Raw genomic sequence first — 24,070 nt, 5'->3', positions numbered from 1 at the left:
CCAACCATGTGGTTTGACTAAAGGAAGAATTCCATCCTTCCTAAATGAGCTGTGGCTCCCTTATAAATATCTCCTTTCATGATTTCAACATGCATCTTTCATGAAATATGGATTTCATTTTCTTCCCTCTCTCATTTTAAGGCCAGTAATATGCTCGTGTTTTAAAAATAATTCCCAGTTCTAGGTTTCTGTGACCAGGGGCTACAACTGCATTTCTTTTTATTTTTTACAATCCAATTTAAAAATGGCAAGGGAGAGGGATTTCAAATGCACCATAAAAATTAGCAGTTCATGGTCAAGAGGGAGGCCTTTGATGTATAGAAGCCTTCCATTCAAGTCCAGAAATCATGGTGGCCTCTAGTAACATTTTTTAAAAAGCACCTTAAAAATACAATGCAAGTAATTTCCTGTGCAACTTCTCTTTCAAGTTCAGTGGAATCATGGCTTTTTTTGTGTGGGAGCAGCAGAAACAAATAAAAGCGATTCTGGTTTTGATCACCAAAAGAGAGAGAGTATGTCTCTCCCAGTGAGTTTTTTAGAACATTCTATCTCCCCAACGGAGACGCGGGTGGCACTGTGGGTTAAACCACAGAGCCTATGGCTTGGTGATCAGAGCTCCCATTGCTCGGTCCCAGCTCCTGCCAACCTAGCAGTTCAAAAGCGGTGTGCTAGTTGCACTAGCAGAATGGCTTGCGCGAGAAAAGGCACAGGAAGCCAGCACAGTTTTCGTGTCTTGTTGTTCAGCGATCTGGTATCACCCCAATACCCCCATTTGTACAACAAACTTCCCACTGGTGCAACTGTCGCGCTGGATTTTTAGACTGCAAACCGCTCTGTGATCCTCAGATGAAGGGCGCTATATACAAAAAATAGTAATGATTTCATATTGTGTCATTACCCCCACATTAGCCCAACAAGCCTTTTGCTGGCAGTAAAGGAACGTTGACTCCAGACCATAATTTCCTGAACCATGTAGGAAGATCTACAAATGAGACAATAAACGAATTAATTAAGGTTCCAGGATTTTTGACACGAGGAGGCTCTCAACCCATAATCTGTTACCTGGTCCATTTAACTGAACATGCCAAGGCTTGAACCTGCGACATATTTTCGTGCCAAACGGAGGCTCTGCCACCAAATGACTGGTGCAACTGTTAGGATCTCCTACTCATGAGTAGGACCCTGGCAGAGACACATGCCCGACTGGCATGTTCCCTCCCTCCTGGTCGATCGTTCGGTAGCTTCAAAAGCTTTCTCCAGCCTGAACATCACAGCAACTGATCCCAACCGACATCAGCACACTTACGGATCCGCAGAGTTTGCGCAATTGCGTAACAGACCTCAGCAACTCAGCATTTTGGCTAATCTACTTTTATTTACGTATAAACATACAAGGAGCACTGCAACATGGTTCCCTCTCTCTCTAGCATCAGACAGCAAAGAAAGTGAACAAAGGACAATAGTCCCACTTCACGAAACACAAACATCCTGTCTCCGTCACTTCCCACTCTGTGGAATGTAAACATATATCATCATGTGATAGACAACAATCCCATGACAGCAGACACAGGGAATGAATCTCCAACAGCAACTCCACTCTGGTCAGAACACATTCAGGCTCTACCGCCCCAGAGGACAAAATGTGCCCATCCAAGGTCTTCCTTTGTGGCCCTGGGGACTCTGAAAAGGCCAAACTCTCCACCACCCTTCCTTTGTGCCCTCCATGAATGCCTTTGCCTGGCTCAAATGGGTCCTCCTACAGCAGGTATGCCTCATCCTTCTCTAATTGGGATGCCTGCAGAAACATAGCTGCCAAGTCTCCCGTATTCCCCAGGAAACCCTCGTTTTTCCAGCCGTTTCCCGCTGGCAGCCCGGATTTTTTTTAAAAAACGTAAATCCCCCGGATTACCGGCCCAGGGAGACTCCTTCTGCGCATGTCTGGAGTCTCTGGACATGCGCAGAAGCGATTTCTGGCGCTGCACCCATTTTGGAAATGGGCACAGCATGCGTAGAAGCAACTTCTGGTGCTGCTCTGCCCAGTTCCAAAGTGGCCGCAGCGCAACTTCTGGTGCCGCACTGCTGCCAATCCCGGATTTTTCATTCTGGGAGTTGGCACCTATGTGCAGAAACTTGCCTCTGACCCCAAACACCTTTGGCAAGAGACCCCTGTTCCTTTCTTTGTCTCCTTTCTTGTTACTTGAAGAGGTGCAGGCTATCACAGCAAAAGCTGGGTATTTTTAGGGGTGCTTCATAACAAGGGCAGGTGAGAAAAAGGAAGATGGCATAAAGAGAGTCGGAGGCTGGCACAAAAATTTAAGTACAGTGGTACCTCGGTTTTTGAACACCTCCGCTGATGAACATTTCAGTTTTCGAGCGCCATAAACCTGGAAGTAAATGCATCGGTTCTTGAACACGCCTCGGAAGTCAAACATGCCACATGGCTTCTGTATTGAGTTTTCCGTAGAGTTTTCGGTTTTCGAACATTTCGTAACTCAAACAGTCTTCCGGAATGGATTACGTTTGAAAACCCAAGGTGCCACTGTATTCATATAGTGCCCTTCAATTGTTCTCAGGGCAGTTTTCAAAAAGAGTAAAAGCAATACAAAAACCAATTAAGCAAAAAATAAAAAATAAAGTCTCGAGACCAGCATTGCACAGTCAGCAGAATTAAAACTGCACCACAGAAACAAACAAAAAGGTCTTCATAACAATCAAGGACAACAGCAGGCGAAGATTTCTGGGGACAATGTTCCACCAACTGGGATGTCATCAAGAAGTCCCATTCTGTCAGAGTCATCTCCTTTACCTAAAATGGTGAGACACACACCGGGGACCCTCGATTGCAAATTGCAACAGACAGTGAGACACACAGGCAGGACATACTGAGTATCTCACACGTGCATTTATGTCCACATTACTAAAAAGACTCAAAACCTGAGAGGTTTGCAACGCTAAGCAATGCTTCCTGACTTCACAAAATGTCAAAGCAGTCTGCTCCATTCTTTTATTGGTGAAGTGATCCTTGACTTGGGTTCTGTTTCTGCCGTTTCACTCCAAAACTTACCTTTCTGTAAGGTCTGGATCAGCGTTAGAAACTCCTTAAGCCAAGGCTCCTTAAGCCAAGGGTTAAAGGTAAAGGTAAAGGGACCCCTGACCATTAGGTCCAGTCGTGACCGACTCTGGGGTTGCGCGCTCATCTCGCATTATTGGCCGAGGGAGCCGGCGTATAGCTTCCAGGTCATGTGGCCAGCATGACAAAGCCACTTCTGGCAAACCAGAGCAGCACATGTTGCCAAAATGGAATGCCTACTTGCCACTTGGGGGCAAGGTGGCTCTAAAGTCTTATTTTTCAAATGATGGACTGACTGTGGTTGATTATCAGTTAAACATCTGGTGAGTTCAGATGACAACATTGAGCTAGGTTTAGAGCTTTGAGAACTTAAAGAAAAGTCACTTGATCGAGGGACAGTCCACATATACCGTATATTGGTCTATTCCGACCTCTTTCTCTTAGTGGTGACTGCTCTTGCTCCGGCTACACAGAAAAAAGCATTTTGGTTCCAGAATACTGTAAAATATAACTGATAGAATTTGGTGGTGTCAGGCACTATCCTGGCACTCAGGCATCTTCACTTGTTCGCAACTGGACAAAAGCCAAGTGCAAAATGCACCTAACTAATTTCGAACACTGGTCCTGATGAAGGGAGCCAAGGCACTGACAGAGGACCATTTACTCAAAGTTTCCTTTTGCAGAGTTTAGTTTTCGAGACCTCTCACCCCCCCCCTTTTCCTCTTCCTGGACCCAATGTATACATGTAAACTGTGGCCTGGCTGTCTTTTATTACACAACACCTGGAAGGCCACAAGATCCACATCCCCCTGCAACAAGAGTAATGCCAAGGAAAATGTTATATAGCCCTGATCTTTGTCCACTGGGAATCTTATTTAAAACCTCTTGTTTTATCAGGTTTTTAAATGGCTTCTAAGTAGCACACCACCAACTTCGCTTTTAGCTATCATAATTGAACCCAGGCCACTGTTCAGGAGGAACAGCTGAGAGCCAAGAATTTCCATCCATTTTTGCAAGTTTTGCATTGTTCCATGTCTTTAGGCATCTTCCTTTGGACAGTTCCGCCCTGCCTGTGCAAGTTTTGCATTAACAAGCTCTATATTTATCATTGGCAGTTCAATGAACTTGAGCACCTGCCAGGAAGGGGACAGTGGCTTCGAACTAAACTGGAATAAATGAGCAGGGCGCCATCGGAACAAAATTCAGCATACTGTTTTGCAGGGTATCGTATGAGACAAGCTGGCTATAAAGACTCTCTGACACAATGCATAGAGCGCAGGCCCTGACCACAGCTCAGCAGATTACACAATTCCCCTTTAATATGATTGGAAATAAAAGCTGTCACTGAAACACAAATTCCCATCCCTCAGATTTTAACAGCTTTTCAAGGGAACAGCAACCCGCAAAGCGCTTGTGCCATACACTTGTTTCTCTAAAAAAAAGAAAAAAAGACTACCAACCAGGCATGGATGATCACAATGTTTACCAACTTTAATAGGTTATTGCCACTAAACACAACAGTGTAAAGCCCTTTAGCCTGATCAAATGCCAACAGCTGGGATTTTGTAGGGTTTTGTCATTTTTGCCAAGGAGCAATGTGATGGCAAGAGGGAAGGAAGGAAGGAAGGAAGGAAGGAAGGAAGGAAGGAAGGGATAAGAGAGTAGCCCAAGTAGGACAAAGGCATTCTGAGGAAATGAGAAACGCCCAAGCATAGTTGCTCCACTTTTCACAACAACTGACAATTTGGCTAGCTTGCTTTCGAACTTGCTACGGTACTATGGCACTGAGGGTCAGAAACTGGTTTTTCCTTTAACTTAAGTTCTGTGAAAGACACTTTCCACAAATGTTGTGTGATTACTGCCTGACAGCAGCCATGTCTTCTTCTATACTGATGAATCAAGATCCTGGAAATCACTCCAGCAATACACATAAGACATTGTGCTTTCACACTTGCTAGACAATGAAAGCATTTTGTCCCCCCCCCCCCAAGGAAGCAAAAGATACTCAAAAGATTTCTGCTTTCGAATGGCAGGCCCGCTCCCATCAAACCATGCCATTTTGCAAATCCCATCCCCGTCTCCAGTTTCAAGAGAGCTTTACAATCTCTTGGGGATGTCGTTCCACAAGTTCAATCAGACTCCCTCAGGCAGGCAAAACAAGTCACGGAGTTTTGGATCCTGGATCAGTTATATTCACAGATAGTATATAAAGCAGCTCTCTAAGCAGAGGGTGTTTGCACAGTGTTGCTGCTTAACCATTCAAACAAGCCATGGTGAGAATTAATTTTTTTTATTAGTGTATTCACATATTAGGCAAATGCAACACACATGAAAGCTTATTTCTTAGGTTCACAAGTTCTACCAATACATTAGGCTACTGGTAAAACTACACAAATTGGTAATGGCTTCGCCAATTCTTTTAAAGTTGTCTGACCCACTTTGATTGCCCACCCTCAGGCTCGATATTTGGTATTGCTCCTATGCCCTATTTCTTAAGGCATTAAAAAATCCATCATTTATCTTCCGTTCAGTCAGCTGATTGCAAAGCTTAACACTGGCCACATTTGTTCTCAAAGCTGAAAGTTGTCACTAGGTGTACTTACAAAGTACAATACTAGTGCAAATAAACGATTTGGGGTGGGGCGTGGGAGGGGGGGGAGAAAACAGACAAAAAAGGCAATCCCGCTACTGCCACAACAACAAGAGAATGACAGACAGCTAGATCACAAGATTGTTAGTAAGATGTATACTTTTCAAGTCAGAATAACCCTGCTATACAGTTTCCCAACCCTTACCCAACCCAGACTTATCTGTAGAATATAATTCAAAATATTTCTTAAAGCAAGGTTCAGATGTAGTGTCCAAGGGTTCTCAATAACATGTACTAGGGAATCTTCTCTTTTTATGGCTGGTCGCAACACCCAGCCTAGGGAGTCTGCAGAAGCAGTGACTTCGGCAAAATCCACTCCTTCTGCAATGGATACTCATTAAGCAAAGCCATACAATTTTGTTCGGACCAGCCCAGTAAACCTTCAAAGAAATGTTAAGTTTTATGTTCAAACCCTTGTGGAAGTTACATTTCACTGTGTGGGAGAGAGGGAAAAACTTGTAGGACAGCCAGATTAAATCTGATTTAGACTTTTATCTTTAAAAAACTACAAGTGAAGCAGGAGATAATTGATGGTGCGGCTGCTCCCACCCGTTCCTTTCCATCTGCAACCCCCAAAACTGTTGCCTGGAGTCCCACCACACCTTGGGAAGGGAGAGGAGCTGGAGTTTGTCTCTCCTGCATTTTAGCAATGGATTTAAGAGCAAAGTAGACAAGACTCTGGGTTGCATCCTGGCAACCTGTTTTGTTTTTTTAAAAAAACAACAACAACAACAAACCCTGCTGAGTGCAAAGGGATAGAGTTCAACTCCTGGATTTCACATACTCATCTCTGCTGTGTGAATAAGGGAGGGTTTTGAGATACAAAAGGACCAGCAACATCTTACAGCTGCTCGCTTGTCACTTCTGAAAAACAAGGGTGCTGCTTTGAATGTGCACACTCACAAATCTGAAGGCGGTGAACAAGTCTTTCTTGGAGGAAAAAATATGGATTATTCTCTGTCAAAAAAACTTAATTTTGCAACAACTGCATGTGCGCATGTACTGCAGACCTATCATTTAAGGGTTTGCAACACTTCAGGCAAAGGGCTGATGCCGACAGTTAAGAGATTCCTTACTTCCACCCAGGTCTGAACCCCTACGCTCCCTTGCTTGATCTCAGCTAAGCATGATCCCAGTAGCATGTTAGCCATGGTCAAGATTAAGAACCTTAATGTTGATTCCATGGTAATTAACCATGGCTAACGGCAGAAGGGAGGAGAAGGCAGGAAAGCATAACCCTCCTTGTCATCTCTTAACCCTAGTCAGAAGACCACACACAGTTACAGCTGCAGTGGCCTGTTGGTGCAGTGGCCTGTTGGTCCCGCCATATTTTCGAAGTGAGGTGCAAGCTGGACCTCAGGGCCAGCAGCACCCATTGCCGGCAACAGATGCCACTACTTTAGGTGGGCAATGGAAGGATCTATTTTTTAAAAGAATGTTTTGGCCCGGGGAAGGTGGGCGTGGGGGCAAGGAGTGAAAGGTTGAACGTGGCATTGCCTATTTCAGGCCCACTAAGCATACTCAACACACAAGATTTCAAGAGATGGAACCCAAGAATCGCTCCCGCTCCAAAGAGGGGTTTTTAAGGTGACAGCTAGTACACTTGGAAAAGGTTTTGGGGGGGGAGGAGATTTTCTGCATAAAGTCTGTTATAGGGCAGCGGAAAGCCTGCATATATATTTATATATAAAAATATAAAAAAATATAGAGAAGCAAGAACTTGGGCTTTTTACGAGATGGCTGCCTAAGTCAAAGAGCTCCACACATCTATCAATGGGAATTTAAACTCAGGACAGCAAAATGGTGTCAAAATTGGGGGGGGGGGCATCCCCGTGATACATTAACTGAACCACTCATGTTATTGGTAAACCTTTAGGACACTCAATTTATATATACCCAATAAAAAAAACACCATTAAAGTATTTAATATGTCCCTCCCTCCTTCGGCAGAAGGCGTTTCTATACACTAACTTTTCATCTAGAGCATCAGAGTATAGGAAACAAAACCCACAAGGTGCTTAGAAACTGATGAGACCCTCAAGTGCTTTTCTGTCTCTGTCTCTCTCTCTCTGAACTTTTTGGATAGGAAACAGTTCATGGAGACCACACACGAGTTACTACGACAGACGAGCTGTTAATATTTAAGTCTGTTGCCTGGACTTCGCATTTCAAGCGCGCTAGTGGAGACGAGGAGCATTACGACATGCTGGAGCAGCGCACTGAGGGAGAGCCCATCTGAGTCAATACTTTGTCCAGCCACTGTAAAGGCCCGTTCAGGTGAAGCTCGATCCAACATGGAGTGCTTGTTACCGTCTGCCGCCTGAAGAAGGGAGAAAGAGTTGGGGGGTGAAATACACTGGGAAGCCAGCGTACAAGCCAAGGCTTTAGGCAAGCTAAGGCCCGGGGGCCAGATCCGGCCCAATCGCCTTCTCAATCCGGCCCGTGGACGGTCCGGGAATCAGCATGTTTTTACATGAGTAGTTTGTGTCCTTTTATTTAAAATGCATCTCTGGGTCATTTGTGGGGCATAGGAATTCATTCATATTTTCCCCCTTCAAAATACAGTCCAGCCCGCACAAGGTCTGAGGGACAGTGGACCAGCCCCCTGCTGAAAAAGTTTGCTGACCCCTGGTTAGAGTCCCCTGCTCAACTATCAACTTTTAAGACCACAAGGGGCAAAGAGCCAGTGCCTCAACCCAACCCCCAACCCCTGGAGCTGACCCAATAGCAAGTTCTGTCACCAATTTGGGGCTGGGCGATATCTGGTTTGCAACATTGTGATATATCACCGGAATGGTTTTAACTATAGAAAAGGTGGCATACAAATAAAATGAGGGCAATGATTTTATTTATTAAATTTCTATTTCACCCTTCATCTGAAGATGACAATAAGATAATACCGATTTGCTTAAATTGTAAAAGGGAACATCAGGCCTACATTAACATCCCTGCTGCAGGATGGTTCTACTAACAAGGAGAGGAATGCCACTCTGTACCTGTATTCAGCGCCCCATCCTTTAACAAAACTCATCCTTATGGTGCACATTCGGGTTAGCTGATACACTGCTTCAAAGCCCTGATTTACAGACTGAGCCAAAAGAGCAGCAAATTCCTGGTTATTAAAGATCTTTAGGTTGCAGCCTACAAAAAAGAAAAAAGAAAAAGAAAAACGGTAAAAGGATGAATGATCGGTACCACTACATTACACACGTTTAAGTGATTCAATTCCAACTTTTTTCAAAACGTCTTTTCCTTAGGCATCACAGCAAGGCAAATAAATACATTTCAATACGCTGAAATGATGGCTGATCTCTGCTGGTTTTACACCTCTTACCTGGCGGGATTTTGCACACGGTTGCAGGATGCCAGCCATATCTCTGATTACAATTGGGGCTCTGAACAAAGATTGCGCTATCGCTTAGGCACTCAGCAAAAACCTCTCCACCAATGTAATACAGGCGCACTCCCCTTCCTAAAAAAAGAAAAAGAAGCAGCTAAAATTAAACAAAGAGAAGCAGCTAAAATTTGCCAGATCCAACATACTGGCAAGTGCAAATGGTCTTGTTTAGCCAAACTCTACATATTTTCTGGGTGCTTGTGTTCTTCCAGTAAGCACCTGCTACTCTGCTGCTTAGTTAGTTTTGATTTACTGCTTGTTGGCTCATTCTTCATATATTTTAATAGATATCATTTGCAGATCTGAGGGGCCCCAAGATGTAGTGATATAAACATACCGTTCAACTACTGTACAAATGACCTACTGTGCTGCCATTACTTAGATGAAGAAATAACAAACGGTGTTCAATTTAAAAAGAAGAATGCAATGGAAGTAACTTTTTTCCAGCAGATCAAAGGAAGGAGGTTAGAGGAAGCAGGAGAGCAGCTGGAATACGTGGTGAGAAGTACATACCTATGTGCCGTCTTGTCATCTCCACAGTGGCATTTCTATTAACGTTGGAGAGCAAGCCTAGGCAGAATCTTTCAGAGTTTGATGGATCCGTAAAGCCATCTACAGTAAGTGAAGGCTGTGATGCATGGAAGGTTTCTCCCACCCTCTGATTTAATTCATAATATGCTATAGAACACCAGAAAGCAGGCTCTGAGTAGGTAACTGGCTGCAGGTCTGGAAGGGAAAGAGGAAGAATTCTTGTGGTTAACATGTATTAATGCTGCACAATCATTTGGCAATAGTAAGCTAGTCAAGGCTATACTCCCCAAATCCACCTCTAGTTGTGCTCCTTAAACAAGGCTATTCCCTTGACTTCTGTTAGACTGCTCAAATAATTCTTAGCTGCACATTGTGTTTGATGCAGTTTCCTTCACTGGCTTAAATAAACATTTAATTGACTATTGTTTGAGCAGAAAAGACGTAATATACTTTCTTCGAAACCTCTGCATTCTGCATTTCCTCTTTCACTTTGTGCGACAGATCAAACAAGCTTAACATATTTTTAATGCTAATTTACAAGTCTCCAAAACCTCTAGTTCTCTCCAAGTTGCCTCAACACTGTGTGTGTGTGTGTGTGTGTGTGTGTGCGCGTGCGTACACACACACACACACACACACACACACACAAGCAAGCAAGCATGTTCTTGTCTGGAATGCTTGATTTGTCCAAATGCTCCACATCCAGAACATCTTGTACTATACAAGACAAGCTTTGTGACATACCATCAACCACCTCTACGTTTCCCATGATCAAAAGAAGGAAGCGATTGCATTATGTACTGTGGAACCTACCACAGCAATATTAAAGTTTAAAGGTGCCCAAAACACAGTGTCAACCCTCAGAAAATATTACTAGAATATGCTGAGTTAAATAGATATCAGTTCAGCAGTGTCTAGTTTTCAGGCGATTCTAAGGGCAATCTTAATCATAGGTCATAGAACTGCAGGGACCCCGAGGGTCATCTAGTCCAACCCCCTGCAATGTAGGAATCTCAACTAAAGCATCCAAGACAGATGGCCATCCAATTTCTGCTTTAAAACCTTCAAGGAAGGAGAGTGCACTACCTTTCATGGGAGTCTGCTTCACAAACAGCTCTTACAGGACAATATGATATAACTGTAACCACAAAGTATGTTCCTTTAATAGACCAACTACCAGCCAAAATCGACTGCCAACAAATATTTCTTTGCTCCTCTCCTCCCCAAACCACTCCACATTGCCAACTAGGACAAAAAATTAAATCAGGCAATTCTTCCCTTTCCATTTATGCCAAATAGCCAGCCTGCCTGAATATTTCTATTAGAAAGTGGCTGGCTACTGCACAGTCCAGTAACCTCTCACAAGGGTTGCAGTAACGGAATATGCTTTTTTAAAAATATCACCCCAGAGATACAGAAAGGGAATTTTTTTTTGGGGGGGGGAGTCAATGTAGCAGAGTGGCCAAATGACCAAGCTATGAACAACAAAAGCCCCGGGGTCAAATCCCCCCCCCCAACCTTGCTCACCCCATCAGGAAATGCCCTCTAAGCCTTAGCTTTCCCATATAGGATATAGCTGACATTACAAATCTACCTCGGATGACTTTTCAAAGGACTGCCGAGGAAGAGTACAAAACAGCTACAACACTAAAAAAGCACTGTTCTGATGCTTTGAATATTGTAGTTACTTTAGCCTGCAAGTATGTGTGTCCAGAAGATATTCCATGTACTCCATATTCCATGTACTCCATATTCCATATTTATGCATAACACAAAACCCAGTGTGTCTACTCAGCAGGTTACAAAAAAAGCCACCTGCACAACATTGTTCAAGCATAGAATACACCTTGATTAAAACATGCAAAAACAGCAATGCCATTAAACTATAGGTGCCCGTACTAAAAGCATGGCACAAAAATAAAATAAAAAAGATTGTCCCTGCTAATCCCTGCACCCCAATAAACCACTTCTCCCCATACTCCGCAAGTTAATTCCACCTGCAATGGATTCTAATATCATCAACTGATGCCTCCTGCCACTGAGTCCTCCTTGGATAGTTACCTTTTCCTAAACAGGGGCTCGTTTCGAATGCAAGCACATTTACTCCATTTATTATACAGAAGTGTTTACAACTTACCCAGGCTGTGATTGACAGGAGAGAGTGTACTGGGAGACAGCTCTGCTGGAGATCCTGAGGAATTAATCAAAAAATGTTAGTTCACAACAAAAATTCACTTTAGTAATTAGGACTGAGTGCAGGGGGCCATGTTTCCCCACATGCTAACATCACATTTGGAGGCTGTGCCAGCAGCAGTTTTGAGGTCCTGGGACCAGTTTCCACTAGCACAATCCCATGTTAGATTTACTCTGAATATGCTACAATATTGCTACTGTTCAGCAAAAGCATATTTTGGAAAGTGAGCCAAATATAAGTTTTTTTCTAACTTAACAAATGCCAGTAACCTCATGCCATATGCACAGCACATATTGTCCCTGTATTACAAAGACTGAGAAATACCCATGTTTGCAGCCTGGGACGAGGCGTCTGCCATAACTGAATGGGAGCAGAAACTCAACAGTTTCCTTGGTTAACTTCGTTTGGCTTACTACTTAAGCCTGCCCCTATCAGGAGTAGCAAAACAAAACAAAAACCCAAGGTTATGGGATCAGGGTGGGGAGACACACACACACACACACACCATACACATCATACACATAACACCATCAAACAAGCTGATAACCTCTGCTTTCGCCACTACATAATTGCCCCGCAAAGAAAAAAAACTTTGCAAGGTTAGTCTTACGAGAAGCACTGCTCTTTGATCTGCACACAATACAATTCCTGCCTCTTGACACATTTCAAGACTTCCAAGCAATGACCCACATTCAGTGCAGAGTATCTTTGCAGACATTTATCTCCACAACACTTCAACCTCTCACCAACCACAGCGTCCCCATTTTGACCCTGGACACTGAAGGCCACGTTGCCCCTTGCTTACATGAAATAACTCAGGCACAGTATTAAAGAGGATTTGGACTAAACTCAAATGCTTGCCTAGCCACTTGCAGAAACTAAAGGTATGGTTTAGACACAACAACTGCTTGTTGGACTAGGGCTAGTTCACAGTTTAAAATGGATTGCCCCCCTTTTTTGCTGCATCCAAACTTGGCAAAGTGGGGTTCACTCAAACTACAGCCTGTTAACAAATTGGGGTATCAAAAGCCAGGCTTGTTTCTAGTTCGTACTTGTAACAACCGGGGTTTTTTATATCGGAGCTGGGCCCCAAGATCTGCCTCTTTCCTGCTGTGAAGAGGTGTGCAACTGCCTCACTCCCTTCTTTTCTTAATAGAGCTACTGGTTCTATCGTGAGAAAGGAGACAAAGGTAGCCTGCATATGTTACACTGATCCCACTTCTTGCCTTCTAGCATACCTTGGGGCTGAAAAGAGGAAATGCGGTGTGGTAAATCTCCTTTACCAACCACAGTTACTGCCAAAGCTTCACACCTTTAGAGGGAAAGGGATCTTGAGACACGGACCCATGCTTTCATAACCTCGATTAACTACTACAAGGGACACAACTCAAAACAACCCACAAAGGCAACTTGGAAGCTGCAGCTAGTGCAAAATGTACCTATCAATTGATACAATTGGAAGTGGAGTCATATTCCAAGGCGTGCACTGCCCATCAGCCTGAATTAAGGCTGAACCTCAGGTTGAAACACAAGTAGATTTCATTTTGTTAATGTAAGCCACCTTGAACTGTGGGAAGGTGGCACAGAAATGTTTTAATAAATCTTCATCAGTACAAAGAGAGGTTTGCTAAGCCCCCTTACATATTTAAAGTCTTCAGTAAGAATTAAGACCATTACCTGTATCCATGCTTTGGTTCAACTGCTGGTCACTGGTTTCTCCATCTTCACTGATATAGCCGGGTGGTGGTGTTTCTACCAAAAGTACAATCAACGAGCCATTAAATGAAAGGGTACTCTCAGTGTCATGTACAACCTGAACACGTTAAAGCTTTTACGTTTGCAGAAGAGTGCACACAGCCTTTATTTTATAAACGGCAGTGGATCTCATTTTTGTCACTGTCTATGTTACGTGAGGAAAGAGGAATAAAACCCACCAGCCATCTGCCATTTCCCCTGCTCTCTACGCTACACGCCCCTCTACACTGTGGATGGATGGATTTCTAGCACAGTTGATTGAAAAACAGGCCAAGCACGGTGCACCACAAACAGGACTAGATTATAACCAGTCCGAAGCAAGCCAAATACCAGCTGATTTGCCAATGGGCTCTAGTCTTCCAGGGAGAAAACAAAAACACCCCTCATCTCCCCTCCTCCCTTGGGAACAGGTACTGTAGAACATGAAGTATATGACAACCTACACAGCTTTTTAAAAAAATGTTAAGAAAAATGAATCAATGTGTATCCAATCATATCTAAAGCATACGGGATCTGTTTCCATAGTGTAGGTCCTTTCTGCCTGCCACAATACTGCAGGTGGCTTATATGTAAAATATAAGAGACTAGAACAATCACAAAGCCAAATCAATGTAGAGCATGGGTAGGCAAACTAAGGCCCGGGGGGTGGGGCGGATCCGGCCCAATCGCCTTCTAAAACCAGCCCGTGGATGGTCTGGGAATCAGCGTGTTTTTACATGAGTAGAATGTGTGCTTTTATTTAAAATGCATCTCTGGGTTATTTGTGGGGCATAGGAATTTGTTCTCCCCTCCCTCCCCAATATAGTCTGGCCCCCACAAGGTCTGAGGGACAGTGGACCGGCCCCCTGCTGAAAAAGTTTGCAGACCCCTGATGCAGGGGAACAAATTGTGGATAAACAGGGTTAGAGGCATATCAGAAGTTACATAGATTAAAGCCTGGAAAAAGAAGACACAACACTTATTTGGTCTACAAATCTTCAAGAAGAGGATTGAGATGTGTCTCTAGGCAGAAAATGCTGGGCCAGAGCGCTCTCACATCCCATAGGCAAGAGAGCAAGCAGGAGTCAATCTGCAGATCTTAAAGGACAAGAGGGCTTTTAAGATGTTTTTTAAGTTGCTTTTAATTAATGTTTCATATCTGCTGTTAGCCGCCCTGAGCCCGGTTTCTCAAATCGGGAAGGGCGGGGTATAAATAAAAAATTATTATTTATTAATTAATTATGTAAGAAGTACTCTCAAAAATATCCTGGACTCAGCCTATACAGATTGGAACCTATAAAGCCACCTTGAATTAGGCTTTGAAGAACAGAACAAGGAAGCAGAACATAGTACATGTTTACTGCCTACACATTAAAATCTTAATAGAAGCCCAAGTGGACTGTGCCTCTTATCCCAAATCCAGGATGTCAGAAGATGATCAAATGTAAAGTCCATTCCCAACAATCCATTCATGCCAAATTCAATTGTGAGTTGGGCGCGCTATCAATCCTGATAAAGATTCTGTTGAAAGCTGAACAGGCTTCTAAAGGGTCAGAGATGCTACCACCAACACAGCTGCTGCAAAGAAACTCAAATCCTGGGGTGCCCTACCCTCTTCTCCCTGCATTATTTGCTTTTTTCTTTGGTTGTTATACTTGAAATTAGTCCTTCAGATGGCAGGAGGCCACTCGTCGCGCTATTTGCTTTCACATAAATACCTGGTATGTAATTGCTCTGTGGTTCAATTCCTGCTGGAAAGTTAGTGTTTTCGGGAATGGAATGAGTATAGTCATCAAGTTGTGGAAGTTCAGTCAGAATCTCTGTATGTCGTGGTACGAGGACAGGAGGCAGAACTGGGGGAGGAGAAACAAATTCCCAAAAAAAATGTTAAGAGACTGCCTAGATTTGCTATAAAGCTAGGAACGTGCAGACACTAAGTTGCATCAATCCTATCTGTGGGACTAGCTGCAGTTCTATGGATGTTTACTTGGAAATAACTCCCACTTTGGGAATTACTTCAACAGACAACCATAGAATTGCACAGCTACTGACTTGGGTAAATAGGTCTTACTGAAAGGTAAGCATGCATAGGATTGCAAACCAACACCAAACCTTGGTTACGTGAAACACATTCACAAACACACACAATGTAACCAGCTGCACATAAATGATACTCTTCAATGTGTATCTCACAATATCAAAAGTTTTTCTCATACATAATCAGCATGTAAAGATCGATGGAGTAAATAAAAGTCCCAATAAAGCAGTTCATTCATAAAGTTCCAAATTAGAGCTGTTTCTAATCCACATATGCCTCTGTGTAGTCAAAAGGCCCAAAGAGTCCCAATGGGAGCTTGCTGCAGTTCCACGACAAGGATTTCCGGGATAATCATCCTGTTTCGCCCACCTGGGCTTCGTCAGTGGTACATGTTTCTACATGATATAAATGAATATGGCATTTTAACACCTTTTTAACAAATATTACAAACAATATGGACAACAGCACCAAAGTGCACATACCATATAATGTATATCGAGATCATGGCTCTCATGACATAGTGGTTGCTTACAATGCTGTAGTGTCAGGTTATATAGACAGGTACAGCACTGATTTTAGTACAGGTGATGGCAATATACAGATCCAAAGTTGCCTTCTTAAAGTGACTCATTCAGCACAACTGATATAAAACAAACTTTATCCATGCACAAGTATTAAACATTTGAACATTAATGATAACTCATAAAAAACAACTAATCAATTTCGGTATTCAAACCTGAGGGATGTAGGGAATCAAGTAGGAAAATTTATCTAGTTTCTTTCTGAATGAGGATTCTTTTATTCTTACTTTGATTGAATATCAGAACACCGATTGAGAATTAGGAATAATGTAATATGTGGTCCTCTAGTACACCATTTCATTCACGCATCTCATTCAGATGAGGACATGACATTTTTTGTTATTTGGGTATATCTAGCTGTACGCTGGCTCCCTCGGCCAATAACGCAAGATGAGCGCCGCAACCCCAGAGTCAGTCATGACTGGACCTAATGGTCAGGGGTCCCTTTACTTTTACTTAGGTCCTACAGAACAGGCTAAAAGAATCCTCATTGGGACTCTTTGGGCCTTTTGACTACACAGAGGCCTGTGTGGATTAGAAACAGCTCTAATTTGGAACTTTATGAATGAACTGGTTTATTGGGACTTTTATTTACCTCATTGATCTTTACATCCTGATGTATGAGAAAAACTTTTGATATTGTGAAATATAAATTGAAGAGTATCATTTATGTGCAGCCAGTTACATTCTGTGTGTTTGTGAATGCATAGGATTGCAGCCTCAGTATGTTAGGTAATACAGATTTCAATTAGCTATAATGACAAAGTACTAAATGATCAGTTTTGTTTCAAGAAAAAAAGACAAGATAATTATTAGGTAGGAGAGAGGCCACAAGTATCCAGTATGGACAACATGCCAAGTGGTATCTCCACTGGAATCAAGCAGGATGTATTTATTTTTTAATTCATTTTATTTAATAAATTTTATGAGCAACTTTTGAAAACAAAACATAGTTAAAACCGTGCTCAAGGTGGTTTACAACATGAAAAAACACATAATGACAAAGATAACAAAAGTAGTCATAAACAATAAACAAAAAAATTCACAACCAAATTAAACAATTTTGACATAAATTGTGGTAAGCTCTAAAATAAGGGTACAAAAATTAGTATCAAAAAGAGCAACAACCCACCCATCCCCCAGCAAACAATACCCCAACCCAAAAGGCTGTTCAGCAGCCTCAGCTTTTGTAGCTGGAGTCAATCCAGGCCAGGTGGGAAAGGCCTGCAAAAAGCTATTTCCTTAAATGAATAAAAAAAGATCTGGGTTCAAATCCCCTATTCATTCAGGAAGCTCCTTGGGGGTGACCTCCAAGCCACTGCATTCTGCACCAGCTGAAGCTTCCAGTCTTCAAAATGTAGCCCAAGAAAGAGGAGACTCCAGCTTTCCAGACTGGATTTAAGCTGCACTGTATCTAGATAGGCTGATTGCTAGCTGCGACCCGAAGTTGATAAAAGACACTACTAGTCAACAACAAATGTGCTTCCACCCCCCAAACTATGAACCTGACCTTTCAGAAAGAATGCAACCCCATCCACAACAGATATACGAAGGGTCTTTGGCTCAGCCTTCATCTCTTAGCACTCAGGTCCCTAGGTGCTTTCTCAAGCAGAAAAGTTTAAGATGGGCAGTCCCATTTATTTATTTACTCCCTCCACAGAGTTTTGGATATCATGGGCATTCCCTGTTTTTAGTCATAACCACTTTGTGAAGTAGGTTTAAGACTGGAAGACAGAGGCTGGCCCAAGGCCAATCCATGAGTTCTACAGTCAACATCTGCACCCTGGTTTTCTCAGCTTTGTCCAACATTCTGTTAAAGAACATAAATCAACTAGGACAACCAGGGTGCAAATCCCAACGCAGCAACAAAGGTCACTGGGCTGCCTTGAGCCAGACATTATTTCCCAGCATACGGCTGGGTTGTGAAGATGAAGCAGGAGTGGAGATGCATCATTCTAAGCTCCCTGTACAATGCCAGTAAAAGAAGTAAATATGCATGCAGCTCTTTTTGGTACTGATGCTTGAACTTTTACTGGTGGAAGCCAAAAGGGAGAGACACTCCAGGGAGTAGCTGCTTACCTATGGAGTCCATTCCCCAGATACAAAGAAAGGCTGAGCACACAAGTCAGCTTAGTGGCTACGACTAAGAAAGTAGGGGGGGGAGACCCTTTAAGCCAGGCATCCCCAAACTTTGGCCCTCCAGATGTTTTGGACTACAATTCCCTTCATCCCTGACCACTGGTCCTGTTAGCTAGGGATCATGGGAGTTGTAGGCCAAAACATCTGGAGAGCCGCAGTTTGGGGATGCCTGCTTTAAGCCGTATGTGCATTTATTGAACTTATGTTAAACAGTACTGTGATTTGCTCTGAGTCTCTGCAACTGAACCGACAACAAATGGTTTTGAAAGAGACGCTCTGCTGCCCTAGCTGCAAGCATTTATGTTAACATTTTGCAATTCCAAACAATTCTGGGAAGCGCCAAACACATGCATTCAATACAACAACAATGCATTTCAACATTTAAGCACCATTGTCCGATTAAATTTTGGATTAGCTCTCACTCAAGCTCTTGGAATTCCAAAACAATAACATGGACTCCTTTCAGTTCAGCTTTGCACACATTGTTAGTAAGATTCTTAGTAGAAGAAGCCAGGGCAGCAGACACAGATACGCCAACAGCAGCTTGCCATCTTCCTACCTGGAGTCTCCACTCTCTGGTAATGGTAAGGGTTTACGCATACTTCGTCCTTTTTAAGATTAAAAGCATATTCACAGTTTTCAATTGCCTTAAGTTCATGGTGACTGTGAAGGTCAGGCCAGCGCCACAAACGGCAGTAAATAACATGTGGCAATCCTTTACGGTGGGATACTTGCAGGCGGCCATCAAGAGACCTAAAAGGAGGAAAAGTATTCCAGAACATTTAGGGAAGTTCTCAGGAAGCACATATAAGCCAAGATATTCCGTATCATTAGGCATATACAGCACCTCTCATTGCCACCACCCCTTTAAACCGGAGAGTCACAACAGACATTTATGATGTTCTCAGGTAAGAGGTAGTGTTATCGTTAAAGCATACACTACTATTATTAGCACTTGAAATCAAGGAGTCCCTGGGTGACAGGGTACACTGGTGACAACTACTGCACATCTAAGCAAAGAGTACATTACACCTAAGCCTGCTCACCATGAATACTATGCTACACTTTAGTTGACACTGCTCCTTGCTTTAAGCACATCTCTGTCATACAAGACTGCGCGTAAGGTTACAGCAGTCAGATCTCCAAGCAATCCAAATCACTTGCCAGCCTGAAGCTTGCGTTCGGCATACATTGGGCTTCCTTGTGGTTTCACGGTCGGTTCCTCGCGTCCCTTGCTGCTACCAGTTGAAAAGTTTTGCTAGTTTTAAGATAGACTGCCTAGGCCTACACAAATGCAGATGGTTTATGACTCATGGGATGGGAAAGACAAACCTCAGTACACAATGCGAGTAAGGGTGACATGGAAAAAAAACCATCAAAAACCTAAACAAGCTGCTCACTCCCCAAGTTGTGTCCCCCACCTTCCATAAGTCTCTGAATGCACATACCTGGTCAGCTACCCCCACGCCCCGCCAAAAAAAAAACCCAGTGTGCAATCTGTTTTAAACACACACACACTTGCCCCCAATTCTTGTTAAACAAGTACAGACCATATGGTTGAGTCCCCCACCCCACCCCAAGTTTTCCCCTTTTCAGAACGGCACTGATGTGGAGAGGTGTTTTTTTCTTTTCCAAAATTAGAATTTCATTGGTTAAAACATCAGCTGAGAACACTTAAGGCAAAATCCGTTTGTTTAAAAAAATGCTTTGCTGACTAGGAAGCATTTCCACTAGACAAGACCCTTGAAAGCCAACCCACCCACAAGATCTCTACAATGAGACACAGGGCAGAATATTCACCTGGTTTGTTCAGAGAAGCTGTATAGGCCTGTGGTATCCCACTGATCTATCGTGTTTGGTGTACTCAGTCCCCAAATTTCAGAGCAAGTGCTGTGCATAAAATTGAAAAAAAACAAAAACAAAAAAGTTGATGTGAATATGGAAGCATGGTTATTCAAACTACCATGATGTAAAGACATGGGGGGAATGTACAGAAAGCTTCCTTTCACATAGAAGATGCAGCTTTTCTTAAGCCTCAAATGCTGTATATTCTATATGAAGAAGGCCAATAAAATGGAACATGTGATTCAAGGTAAAATGATGTTTCCAAAAAGGTGAACAAGTTCGCTGGGTTTAAGCAAACAGCATACTTTTAATATACCTTAAAACAGGCAAAACCTCCTCAACGTGGCAGTACACAATAGTATCTTCTAGCTTTAGGGAGTATATTTGCAATCATATGAAAAGTCACAGACTAAGCCATGTCAGTATGATGGTAGATTTCCAAAAGTTGTTAACACAGCAATCAGGAACCACAAGAGCGATGTAGATCTATTACTAGCTTGAATGTGCAGGCTTTTTTTCTGTGTAGTGGAAAGGCCTTATGACAATCCTCTCCCATTTTCTTCAGTGCCATATAAGAAAAAGGATACGTCCAATGTTATGCTGTTGCAAAGTACACATTTATGCAGGCTGAAATCCAACAGGAGAAGTTCAAACAGCTCAACTTAAGGTACAAGAAATGCCATTTGTTAACTCAAAAAAACCTTTAAGTTGCCAAACGAAGGTGGCAGTCATTTCACAAAAGACAAAGTTTTAATGGATGTCCCAGCAACCAATGTCATCAATATGGGTACAATATTACAACAAACCTGATTTATACCAGTGACAGAATGCCCACATGGAATATCACTATTTATTCTATACCGTTTTGTATTCTTCAGGAACCAGCCGCTGCACTTTGCTTTCCACCTATTGGAAGAGTTCTCAGTTATGCACCTTACTCTCTTGGCAATAATGCCCTATTTCTGGATGGCAAAATGTCACAAGTCAAAAGAAGCAAGCCAGTTTACATGCTTAGTGGTATAAACTTTTGTTTGCTTGGACTTTCCTTCACTCTAGCACAGGGGTCAGCAACCTTTTTCAGCCATGGGCCAGTCCACCATCCCTCAGACCATGTGGTGGGCTGGAATATATTGGGGGGGGGTAATGAATTCCTATGCCCCACAAATAACCCAGAGATGCATTTTAAATAAAAACACACATTCTACTCATGTAAAAACACCAGGCAGGCCCCACAAATAACCCAGATGCATTTTAAATAAAAGGACACATTCTATTCATGTAAAAACAAGCTGATTCCCGGACCGTCTATGAGCCAGATTTAGAAGGCGAATGGGCCGGATCCGGCCCATGGGCCTTAGGTTGCCTACCCCTGCTCTAGCGGTTACCCAACAGTGACCGGTCAACACATCCCTTTTTATTTTCTCAATTCACTTTCCAAGTACAATGAATAAACAACCTCTTTGAATGTATTTGAGTTACCCCTTAACTTGGGTTCTCTGGGTGACACAGTTTAAAATGGATACACAGTCATAAAACATAATTATGGCACGGCACTGAAATCCATCAGGACTACAACGCAGGAGACTTAACCCACCTCTTCGCTGTCATGTAACACAGCAATCTGGACAGCAGATACTCAATATCAATACAAGATGCTAGCACTATATTAAAGTGACTCTCTTTTTGTAAACTAGAGGCTTTTTGTTTGTTTGTTTTTACCATCAGCTGCCTATTAATTTTGCTAAGTAAATAAATAACCAATTAAAACACTAAAAACCTTTAGTGAATAAAATGACTTTTCTAGCACCAAAAAGACATTAATGTAGGTGCTAGGCAAGCCTTTCCAAGCAGTGTGTTCCAAAACTGAGAGGTGGGAAGGCACTGCTGAGAAAGCCTTCTCTGTAGCTTTCTGCACTTCAGAATAAGGAAGAACTTGGAGCAGTGCCTCTGCAGATGTTACGAGGTCAGGTAGAGATTTATGGGGAAACGGTGGTCCTTCGGGTATTGAGGTTCTAAGCCCAAATGTATGCATGCTATATAACACTAGCCCAATTTGCTAGTGTCAGTCTTCTGTAGCTAAAATGCAGAAGAATGAAAAACTTCTGCAATTCTTTCCTGATTGGTCAATCAGCATGCAATTCTGACCAGCAAGTGTCTTCAAAATACACACATTTCTTGAAAATATCGTACATTTCTGGTCTTACTTCCCATCACCCCCCAATGGCTCAGGCTGCTGGAAATATCAGGCAATTTTTTTTCTTAGAGAGACCTCAATTAATTAGCTGGAAACAGAGCCAATTCCCATGCATGGTTTTTCTTCCAGCCACCACTGCATGTGAAAAGATAACTCAGTACTCAACCTATGAAGGTTTTGCAGCAAAGATCTATCAACTGGAAACTGCTCCTGCTAATAAATTGTAATCGCACAAGTGTTATGGGTGTTTCAACTGAGGTTTTCCTCAGGTGTTCAACAGATATAAATAATAACCCTGATCAACACTCGTTTATTGCAAATTAAAGATATCCTAAGTGGTGCAGAACAATTAACCATAGTTGAGGAACCAGGACTTGGCCACAGAGGATTGCATATTCCCCCATGGAAGTTCCCACCAAGTGCTGCTTGGTGCTATGCATATACCATTCACAAACTGAATAAAAGGGGTGTTAAACTCCAATAATAATAATAATAATAATTTATTATTTATACCCCACCCATCTGGCCGGGTTCCCCCAGCCACTCTGGGCGGCTTCCAAAAAAACAGAAATTCTAAAATACAGAAATCCATCAAACATTAAAAGCTTCCCTAAACAGGGAATGAAGAACCTGTTAAAGGAGGCCAGAAGGGAAAATCCATACAGCCAAGTAACCCAAGCAGCAGCTGCTGTCCCTCCATAATTCCTAAATTATGGTTGAATTCTAGATGGCACTGGCTCACCCTAGTATTGACAGCAGCCACAAATGACCTTTTAAAACTTAGAAAATCATATTTTAGCTGCTATCACTAGGACCTATAGATGTTCCATTCACCAGATTCCAAGGAGGTCCCACAAAACAGTCCCGTGTGTGTGGTTTTGTCTGTTGCTCACATGCCTAATCTACACCCTTGCAGTCCCAGGGTGTGGGCTGAAGGCCCATGAAAAAAACCAATTTGTTGAAGCTAAGCAATTCTGGATTTAGTTAGTGCCTGGATATGCGATGACCAGGAAACAGCATGCAGATCACCACTGGTTCCGTGACAGAAGAAAAGAATAATATAGATGTAAGAAAATTAAATATTTACGCATAGTACTTGACTCCAACCTCATTGAAGCCCCCTGGAAATAAAATGAGGCTGTTGCGCTTTATTCCTGCATTTCATTCATTTTCTGTATTTCATTAAGTTAACTTTCTGGGAAAGTCTTGTACTCAGACCACAAGGACACTTCTGAAAAACAGTCTCTGAAGTGTCTCAAGCCCAAAACACCATTTTCTCCCTTTGGAAGAAGCTTCCAAAACAGCTTTTTGTTTGGCACGCACAGTTTAGAGGAATGGTTTTGGAAATTAGTACTGCTAAGGTTGACTAGAACTTCCTATTGACTCAGTAACAGTTTTTAGAAAGCCCCTCACCCAGTTAAAAGAAAACTTAGCAAAGGTTCCAGATGCAAGAAATCACTATATGTTTTTGCTATTCTGACGCTACCTGGCTAATGGAAAATTTAACGTTCAAGTAATACAATTTCATTGCCAAAACAACAACTTAACCAAACATTTGTTTCATAAGTATTTACTAAAAGCTCTCATAAGGCTATTTATGCTGGTACCCTGAATCAGAAATACTATATTAGAAAAGACAAGACATCTTCCCCGAGAGTAGGCTGATACTGAAAAGCTTGTTTATATGTACATCCTTA

The 24,070-nt window shown here is 42.5% G+C and overlaps 1 protein-coding gene across 5 annotated transcripts in view; it reads right to left on the bottom strand.

Annotated features, from left to right (window-relative positions):
- Positions 1 to 4,540: 4,540 nt before the first annotated feature.
- SMAD2 (SMAD family member 2) overlaps positions 4,541 to 24,070 on the bottom strand; it is a 41,321-nt gene continuing 21,791 nt past the window's right edge. For 4 of the 5 annotated variants that reach the window (XM_035100435.2, XM_035100434.2, XM_035100436.2 and 1 more), the window contains 9 exons: positions 20,135 to 20,224; positions 18,894 to 19,087; positions 15,295 to 15,429; positions 13,520 to 13,594; positions 11,786 to 11,839; positions 9,631 to 9,843; positions 9,055 to 9,192; positions 8,717 to 8,861; positions 4,541 to 8,040 (listed from right to left, as the gene is read on the bottom strand). In XM_035100435.2, the coding sequence (XP_034956326.1) occupies positions 7,917 to 8,040; positions 8,717 to 8,861; positions 9,055 to 9,192; positions 9,631 to 9,843; positions 11,786 to 11,839; positions 13,520 to 13,594; positions 15,295 to 15,429; positions 18,894 to 19,087; positions 20,135 to 20,224 (1,168 nt within the window). In that variant the 3' untranslated portion in view covers positions 4,541 to 7,916. The remainder of the gene's footprint in view (positions 8,041 to 8,716; positions 8,862 to 9,054; positions 9,193 to 9,630; positions 9,844 to 11,785; positions 11,840 to 13,519; positions 13,595 to 15,294; positions 15,430 to 18,893; positions 19,088 to 20,134; positions 20,225 to 24,070) is intronic. The other variant, XM_060280374.1, reaches the window with a different exon arrangement.

This window comes from Zootoca vivipara, chromosome 11 (assembly GCF_963506605.1).
Source record: "Zootoca vivipara chromosome 11, rZooViv1.1, whole genome shotgun sequence".
NCBI lineage: Eukaryota > Metazoa > Chordata > Lepidosauria > Squamata > Lacertidae > Zootoca > Zootoca vivipara.
Note: the sequence above shows the minus strand (reverse complement) of the source record. Positions and strands in the feature narration are given on the sequence as shown.